General features: G+C 65.0%; 1 protein-coding gene across 2 annotated transcripts; it reads left to right on the top strand.

Annotated features, from left to right (window-relative positions):
* Nucleotides 1-1,131: 1,131 nt before the first annotated feature.
* On the top strand, nucleotides 1,132-8,446 carry TMEM184A (transmembrane protein 184A). 2 transcript variants are annotated; one of them, XM_039225970.1, is made up of 9 exons: nucleotides 1,132-1,153; nucleotides 1,767-2,012; nucleotides 4,190-4,355; nucleotides 4,692-4,782; nucleotides 4,891-4,966; nucleotides 5,047-5,138; nucleotides 5,914-6,083; nucleotides 6,650-6,844; nucleotides 7,625-8,446. In XM_039225970.1, exons 2-9 carry the CDS (start codon nucleotides 1,767-1,769, stop codon nucleotides 7,858-7,860), a joined length of 1,272 nt encoding a protein of 423 aa, XP_039081901.1. In that variant the 5' UTR covers nucleotides 1,132-1,153; the 3' UTR covers nucleotides 7,861-8,446. The 2 variants fall into 2 exon arrangements, with proteins under 2 accessions (XP_039081901.1, XP_039081900.1); XM_039225969.1 differs by lacking the exon at nucleotides 1,132-1,153 and adding an exon at nucleotides 1,284-1,639.
* Nucleotides 8,447-9,076: the final 630 nt, after the last annotated feature.

Below are 9,076 nucleotides of genomic sequence, written 5' to 3'. Positions count from 1 at the left end.
GGAATTTGAAGAGGAGACAGGACTGGGTGGGAGATGTCTGAGCCTGCAGGACGAGGGGACAGCTGGGAGAAAGGTCAGTGTGGAAGGTTCTAGGCAGCACTCAGAGGAGGCCCGCTGTGGGTGTTGCAGAGTGGGGGGCAGACTCAGGCAGGGCATGTCCCTCGAGGGGGAGGGAGCAGGCTGGTGTGTCCAGGGGTTGGGCCTGCAGCCTCCCCCACTCCAGGGGGCCATGGACACGTGGATGAAGCTCTCTGAGTGCCCCCACCCCCACATCTAAAAGGGAACAGTAATTCCAACAATTCAGCCCTTGACCCCATCGCCCAGGGCTGCGGGGAGCATTAGGGGACACAAAAGACATGAACGGGTGGCCCCGCTGAGGCCACAGAGCAGGCCCTTGGTCCTGGTACCCACGGCCGTGGCATGGACGAGTCTGCCACCAGAGCACAGCCCCCAGCCCACACACCCTCCAGACACAGCTGGGGGAAGCCTCTTCCCCAAGGGGCCTCTGGCAGCAGAGTAAAGCACAGGGCAGAATAAGTCAGGCCCCCAAGCGAGCTCAGTGACCTGTCTGTCCTCCCTGCACCCCTCCACCCCAGAGTGTTTCCGGCGCACCTCTGGGGGACAGGTGAGCATCTCACCACAGAAACCCACCCGTTTCTGAGTAAGCCGTTCCACTGCAGTCAGTACACGCTGTCGTGCACCGGCCTCTCTCAGTCCACAACTCTGTCATCACCCCACCTGTGGCCTGATGCGGCCCCGTCCACCCCAGCCCTCCAAGACCCCTCCTGCCGGCCTGGGGCCCGGGCAGGAGCCACCTGACTGTCTGGCACAGGCGGGTGAGGGCACCTGGCGGCCTGCAGGCTCCTGGGAGCCAGCTGCCGCCCAGCCAAGATAGAATGTCAACGCAGCGGGAGGGGACAAGCCTCAGCTCCTCCCGCTCCTGCTAGGCCCCTCCCTGCAGGCGCAGCTCAGATGGGCCACCCCTGAGTGGAGGCAGTGCCGCCCCTCCCCGAGCCTGTACAGCCTCCAGAGAGCAGCCCTGCCCCACCCCCGGTGGGACTGCCACTGGGGCCACGTGGCCACACGAATGACCAGCCAGGCTTCCCTGGGGGCCGGGCCTCCCAGGGCCAGGCCTGAGCTTCCTGCCGGAAAGGTAGGAGCTGGGTCCCTCCTGCGGGCTGGAGGGAGGGGGAGAGGCCAGGGGAGGCCTGAGGTGTGAGAGGGGGAGGTGCCTGGTGCCCCAGCTGGCTGGCAAGCGGCTGAAGAACTGGCACCGAGGGCTAGCGAGCCGGCTTGGGGAGGCGAAGGGCCCTGCAGCAAAGCTGGGCACCCCGACAGTCCGGCAGGCCCTGGGGAGCCGGTGGGTTCTGGGCTGGAGCCCCCATCAGCTGCTGCAGGCAGTGCCAGTCCACCTGAGCAGGCCGGGCAATGGGGCTCCCCCACCTTCCCAGACACCCCTGGTCCCTAAAATGTGGGGTCCCCACAATCCCGAACAGCAGAGGGGGGCACCACCCTAGGAGAGGAGGTCACCCCAGGCCTGGGCCTTGGAGCTGAGTTCTCCTGCACGGAGCTGCCCAGGGCTGCCCAGAGTCAGGCGAGCAGGCAAGCCAGCCAGACTCCAGCTCCGACAGCAGGGATGGTGAGGGGTGCCTGGGGCCTCCTCCCTGCCCCCACTCCCTCCTCCCCCAGCCGGTCCTGGGCTGCTCCCAGCTGCCTGGGCACACCTTTGCCCTCACTCCTCCCCGTGTCCTCCCTCACCTCTACAGATGACTAACGCCTCCAGGCTCCTGGGAACAGCTGGCGGCCCCCTGGTGTCGGCGACCTGGACACAGCCCAGTCCCAGGCCGGCCATGCCCACCGTGCCCACCGTGCCCACTGTGCCTGCTGGGCCGCAGATGGACCGCATGGGGAACAGCTCCCAGTGCGCCTCCCAGCTCTTCCTCACCTCCGCGCTGGCCCGCGGCATCTCAGGGGTCTTTGTGTGGACTGCCTTGGTGCTCACCTGCCACCAGGTAAGCTCTCCCTTCTGCGCCTCTATGGGGACCCCACTCTCTGTGGGACACGGTCCTGGCTGGCCCCGCGGGGATCCGCGACCTCCAGCCATGCCCTCGGGGCAGACATCAGAGGCAGAGCAGGCCAGGCCCCAAGGACAGGGGAGGAGGCTTTCTCCAGAACATGGCGTGTGGGAGCCAGGGATGGGAGGTCTGTGCTGGGGACAGAGCTGGGCGGGGAGGACAGGGCGTCAGAAGGGGCTGCCCCCTCTGATTTGGGGAAGCAGAGGAGAGACACCACATGCCGGGCCTGAGCTGCACGAATCCCCCCCACCTCCCCAGGCAGTGACGTTGGGGCAGACAGGGCAGCCCCTGCGGGGGGAGGGATGGCCAGTCCCGGCGGTGAGGAAGAGCCAGGTGCGGGCAGCAGAGCTGTGCCTGAGCGCAGGGGCTGGGCGGAGGCGAGAGTGAGGTGGCAGGCAGAGTGCGTATGCAGCCAGGGAGAGTGCCGTCTGGGCAGCAGGCACTCAGGATGCAGAAGAGCTGGAGTTTGGCCTCCAGCCTGGGGGGTGTGGGAGCCAGAGAAGGTGGCAGGGTTTGCTGAGGGCAGAAATGGCCTTGGGGATGGTTCAGCCGGCACTGGGGGAGGAATGATTGTCGGCGTGAGCTCCCCACCCTGCTGGGGTGGTCAGGAGACTGGCAGGCAGGGGGCTGAGTGGCCCAGAGGCCTCTGAGACAGAGAGGGGTGAGAGCTGCTTGCTGTGTGGCCTCAAATCACCACAATATATGGTGGACACAAGTGTGTGATGGGGGCCGGTGGAGAACAGTGCAGCTGAGAGCCACAGGGGCCATCGAGGACAGCCTGGAGGAGGCACTGAGACCTACCGAGCCTCCCTTGGGCCCCTGGACAGGTAGACTGTACAGGCGGATAGTGCGTGCCCCACCTACTCCCTGGAGGAGTGGTATTGGGTCTGGGGTCTGGGGGAGGCTGTGGTTTGTAGAGCAGGGAGCAGCAAAGTCCTGGGTCCACTCTCAGCTTCCCCTCCATGTAACCCTAACCTGCAGTGCTGGCGACTGTGTGTGTGTGTGTGTGTGTGTGTGTGTGTGTGCTTCCTGAGTCCCACCGCCTAGATGGGGTAGTCAGGGACCCCCTCCCCACCGTGGACTGCAGCTCACATCCCCGCCCACACTGCCAGGCCCCCGAAGCACGAGGGCAGCCAGACTTTGCCCTTCCAGAGCCCAGAAGGACAGGGAGAGACTCAGCCTCTCGCTTTTAAGACGGGAAGGCAAAGCCAGAGAGGACAGGGAGCGCCTGCCAAGGCCACCGGCCACACAGCACTGGCACCAGGAGCAGAATCCACATCTCCTAGTGGCTGGCATGCCCTGCCCCGCCCACTGCACCAGCTGGGAGTGAGGGACTGATAAGGAGCCTATTCGGGAAGCCAGCCTGCCCCCGACCCCCGCCACTCCCTGCAGGGCTGCACACACAGCCTCCCCATCCGCTGCCCTTTCTCCGCCTGGCACCTCCTCCAGGAGACCTTCCAGAGTCAGCCCTGTCCTCTTCCTCGTCAAGACCCTGTCACTGGTTTTTCACATCCTCACAGAAGACGTGGAAAATCAAGAAAGGCTTATAGACAAATGATGATCACCTGTATTTTCCTGTCGGGGACAAGGCAATGATCTTTCGTTTCATGTCTGCCACACATTTCCAAGGCACGCAGGACCATCCTTGGTTTGTTGCCTGCTGTTTACTCATCACCGTACCTCAGAGCAGGTCCCCACATGGGCATTTTGGGACGCCACCTCTGCTGGCTGTGTGAGGCCCTTTGTGAGCGGCCTGGCCCCAGGGCCATGCGTGGCCCCGGCAGCTACTCCCGACGCGGCGTCGCTGTGGGGAACAGCCTCCCACTCAAACCCTTTCCTCCTGAATGTGTCCGCTCTAGAGACAGGTCGAGGGCACTGGCCCTCTCGATGGCCCGCCACACTGAAATGCCAAACTGCCCTCTCAGGGGCCATGATGCCTTCCTTCCCCCAAGGAAATTCTCCTTGAATGAGTGAACACAGGGGTAGGTGCATGCATGAGTCAGTGAGCATGTCCGCTACGAAGGGGCCGCCACGCCCAGGGAGGTCCACGCCGCTGTCTCCCACAGCCCCTCTGGCCCGCTGCCCCCACACCTGCCCTTGCTCTGCCCGCCCAGATCTACCTGCACCTGCGCTCCTACACGGTCCCCAATGAGCAGCGCTACATCGTCCGCCTACTCTTCATTGTGCCCATCTACGCCTTTGACTCCTGGCTCAGCCTCCTCCTCCTGGGGGGCCACCAGCATTACGTCTACTTCGACTCGGTGCGTGACTGCTACGAAGGTGAGCGCCTCCTGGCTCTGGGAGACAGCAAGGCCCCCTCGGGAGCCCCATCCTCCAGGGCTGGGAACAGCTTGGTCCAGCCCCATGCAAGGGGGCTGCCTGACTGACGGTGAGGATTAGGGATGCCGAGGAGGGTCCTGGGCCCTGGGTGGGGCACCGTTGCCGCAGTGACTGCCAAGAGCTCTGCCTGCACCGGGGTTGCCGGGGACAGCGTGTGCTCCCAAAGCTCGTGAGGGTCCTTGACGTGTGCAGGCGGGGGGTCAGGAAGCCTTCCTGTGGCCAGAGTCTCCGGGCACCCCAGGCTCACTGCCGCCTGCCCCGTCCCGCCCCCTGCAGCCTTTGTCATCTACAGCTTCCTGAGCCTCTGTTTCCAGTACCTGGGGGGCGAGAGCACTATCATGGCTGAGATTCGGGGGAAGCCCGTCCGGTAAGCCTCTCGCCCAGGAGTCCATGGGGGTCCCTGAACACCCAGGGCAGCAGAGGGGTCTGGGGATGCGCCCTCCTGGGGCCCTGCTTCAGGGACTTGTCACCTCAGGTCCAGCTGCATCTACGGCACCTGCTGCCTCCAGGGTATGTCCTACTCCATCGGCTTCCTGCGCTTCTGCAAGCAGGTGAGTGGGGGTCTTGCCTGCCCCTGGCCCTTCCCTCCCAGCCCCCCCTGACTGCTCCCACGCTCCCCTCTCCTCCTCAGGCCACACTGCAGTTCTGCATCGTGAAGCCCATCATGGCCGTGGTCACCATCGTCCTACAGGCGTTCGGCAAATACCACGATGGGGACTTCAAGTAAGGCCAGGCTGCCTGCAGGGAGGGGGCGGGCCCAGCCTGGAGGGGACGCCCAGCTCGGTGGAGGTAGGCAGGGCCCAGGGGAGGGCTCGGCGCAGAGCCAAGTCCTCATGTGAACGGACAGGCCTCCCTCCCTCTCGGGAAACTGCCAGGGGGAGGCTGTGGCAGACAGACCCACGTGTGCCCCGAGGACCCTGGGACTGCGCAGCCTGCAGCCGGCCCACCCGGAGGAGAATGAGGGGGGTTTAAGGCACTTGGGCCAAGGGAGCCATCAAGCAGAGAAGGTGGGCAGTGCTCCCCTGGTACCGGAAGGAGCCCTGTGAACACAGGTGCACACGTGCTCACACGCATGCATTCACACCCTGGCCAGCCCCTGCACATGTATGGGCACACACAGACCCAGCAGCCCACATGCTTATATGCATACAACACTAATATGTGCATGTGAACATACACCCACAGGTCACACCCACTTGCACACACACGGTCACACATGCCCACCCATGTGTCCGCAATGGAGAGGTGGCTCCTACCGGCTGTGCCGGGGTGGACAGGGGCACGTGGGGCTTTGTGGGGAGAAAGGCTACCTCCTCACCACCGTGTTGGGATGCCCCAGCTCCCTCCCGGCTGCCCATTGGTACCGTCTGCCCGCCCTGCAGGGAAGGTCCAGGTCTGGGTCACAGCTGGGGCGCAGAGGCCAGTAGTATGGCTGGGACAGTGGGGAGGGCACAGGGCAGGATCCTGGCCTGACCCCTGACCCCTGCTCTGGCCCCAGCATCCACAGCGGCTACCTCTACATCACCCTGGTCTACAATGTCTCCGTCAGCTTGGCCCTCTACGCCCTGTTCCTTTTCTACTTCGCCACCAGGGAGCTCCTGCAGCCCTTCGAGCCTGTCCTCAAGTTCTTCACCATCAAGGCCGTCATCTTCCTCTCTTTCTGGCAGGGTGGGTGGGCTGTGGGGGCAGGGGCTATTGCCCAGAGCCTGTCCCAACCCCACCTCCGCCCCTAGTTTCCTGGGTGCCCTTAGGCCTGGCCTTAGTTTCCCTGGTTGTAGCATAGGTCAGTACTTCCACCCCCCAAGCCAGAAACCACACAGCCCCCCACTCAGGGGAAACATCGAGTCCCTGTCCAGCAGGTCTGGCCCGTTGTGCGTGGAGTGAACAAGCAGAGGCCCTGGGCCAGGCTAGGGGTGCTCCCAGACCCCACTCTGCAGAGGAGGGCAGCCACCAGACAGAGTGGGGGTGGGGCTGGGGTGGGTGGCCCAGCTCTGGGACCAGGGAGGTCAGGGCAGACGCTTGGGGAGTGCCCAGACAGCCTCTGTGCTGCGACCCTGGCTTTGGAGGCACTCCCCTCCCCCGTGAACTTCAGCCCCCCCCAACACCACCCCCCAGTGGGAACAGGACTACATGGATGGGATGCCCTAGGACCTTACCCTCGTCCTGCTGCAGAGCCCACTGAGCTCAAAGGCCTGTGTAGGACAGGTGCCTGAGTGGCCATCACCACCCCCCAGGGCTGCTGCTGGCCATTCTGGAGAAGTGTGGGGTCATCCCTGAGGCCCAGGTCATCGACGGGAGCGAGGTGGGGGCCGGCACGCTGGCTGCCGGCTACCAAAACTTCATCATCTGCATCGAGATGCTGTTTGCATCCATTGCCCTGCGCTACGCCTTCACTGTCCAGGTATATGCGGAGAAGGAGAGCTCGCCAGGTACGTGGGCCCTTCGGGGAGGGGTGGGGGCATGGGGGCCCTGCTGGGGGCGGGGGGGGCGGGAGTGCGTGGGCCTTGCAGGGGCAGGGGTTGCTTCGACATCACAGTGAGGGCCTGCAGAGGGGCCCAGCCAGCCCGCCTGCCTCTGGGCACCTCAGTGCCACATCTGTGTCCCTCCCTCCCCTGCATGGACCCAGAATTGCCAGCAACACAGATGGGGGATAGCCCCATGGGAGGACCCTGACCCTAGACAGGTGGGGCACCTGTATCTGGCCCAGGGAAAGCAGGCGGGCGGCTCTGAGCTCTGGGTGAAGTGGCTGGCCTAGACCTCTGAGCCCAGGGCCCCTGCTGTGAGGGCAGGGTGTCGGGGCCTCCCAAGCCTGGGGAGCCCTGCCCACCATACTCATGGACCCAGGCATCTGTAGTGAACGACCCTGGGTGGCAGAGATGGCCTGCGGCTGCTTCAGCAACCTAGAGTGACCCCAAGTGTGAAAGGTTCACTCCAGGCCGGAGAGAAGACAGTAGCCAGCCAAGGTGGCTTCCCCATGTGGCCACTGGGGAGTCTGGGCTGGGACAGTCCTGGACTAGAGGAACCAGGCTAGGATTTAGAGGTCCTGAAGTACCCCTACTGGCCGAGCCCAGAGCTTGGAGAGGCCAGACTCCAGCCCTGGGCAGCCCCGAGGCCGGTGGGGAGTGGGGCCATGTCCCCAGGGCCCGGGGCACACAGGGGAGGACAGGGCCAGGGCACCCTAGCCCCACCCCTGTGCTATCTGCCCCCAGCCCCCGAGGCACCCATGCACAGCATCTCGAGCGGCCTCAAGGAGACCATGAGCCCACAGGACATCGTGCAGGACGCCGTCCACAACTTCTCACCCGCCTATCAGCACTACGCCCAGCAGGCCACTCACGAGGCCCCGAGCCCTGGTGCCCACCCCAGTGCCGCCGGAGGTTCTGGTGGGCTCAGGAAGAGTCGGAACGTGGAGAAGAGAATGCTGATCCCTGCAGAAGACCTGTAGGAGGCCCCCGGGGGTAACCAGCCACCTGCCTGCAACCAGGCTGCACCCAGGCCCTGGGAGAACACAGGGCCCCCGCCCTCCTGCCAAAGGTGAAGCCTCTCCCAGGAGCCCTGCTGCCAGGCCGGTGTTGCCACTTCCCAGCCTGCCACCCTCCAGCAGGCCCGTAGCCCCAGGAGAGGGTGCCCGAGTTTATCTGATGAGCCGGGAACCCACTGGGTTCACCTGGCCATCATGGGGCTGTTGAGAGGTAGGGCCAGGCCAGATGGACAGACTCCATGCTGGGTCCTACGGGAAGGACAGCCCTGGGAGAGGGAGGCAGCCCTGCCCCAAGGACACGGGAGCTGCTGGCGGCGGGGGACTCGGCTGGGCCTTGCGCGGCCGTAGAAGGGCCGAGTTGCTCTGCACCCCCTCCGGCCCTGGAGATTCCTGAAAAGCCCCCACCCCAGGAAGGCATGTCTGACGAGGGTCTTAGGAGGTGCCCAGGGCCACCTGCACAGAACCTTCCCCCTGGGCAGCCCAAGAAGCATGCGGGGCTCCCAGGGGAATCACACCTATTTATACATAAACAGCCTGCATTTTCTAGTGACCCTGGTGGCCTCTGTTTCTGCAGGGTCGGTGCCCCGATGAACGGGCTGCAGTGGGTGGTCACATGTGCCCCACTGTGCCAATTCTGGGCATCGGGGGAAGCGTTGTGGGTGATGCTCAGAGCAGAGCAGGGCAAAGGGCTCACATGTAGACGGAGTGCCCTACCCTGTGGCCCCAAGAGAACCAGAGTCCTCCCCTCCCTCCGTAAGATGGGCCTCCGGCCAGCCCTGCCCGCAGTGAGTGGGTGAAGGCCACAGACGCAAGCCCAGAGAAGGCGCGGGGTACAGACGGGGCCACACCTGGTACCTGCCCTCCCTTGGCCTTTTCTCTCCCGGGCACCAGGCCAGCGCCCCACGAGACAGAGGCCCTGCCCTCCAGAAGCTGTGAGGCGCCCAAGCGGCCTGGGAGACACAAAAGAGGGGCCAGAAGCAGCCAGAGGGACGGGGAGGCCTCCTTGAGGGCCTGTGTCTGGAGGAGGCCAGGGGCAGGGGCCTGGGCGCCCAAGAGCCCGCGGGCGTGGGGAGCCAGGGCCACGGCCAGGCCGGAGCAGCCTGGTGGGGGCCGCCCTGTGATGACCTCCCAGCCCTGTCCCTGGGCAAAGAGGGAAAGGCGTTGAGGGTCCAGAGACCCG

The sequence above is a fragment of the Hyaena hyaena genome, unplaced genomic scaffold, assembly GCF_003009895.1.
Source record: "Hyaena hyaena isolate Hyena2069 unplaced genomic scaffold, ASM300989v1 scaffold_20, whole genome shotgun sequence".
Taxonomy (NCBI): domain Eukaryota; kingdom Metazoa; phylum Chordata; class Mammalia; order Carnivora; family Hyaenidae; genus Hyaena; species Hyaena hyaena.
Note: the sequence above shows the minus strand (reverse complement) of the source record. Positions and strands in the feature narration are given on the sequence as shown.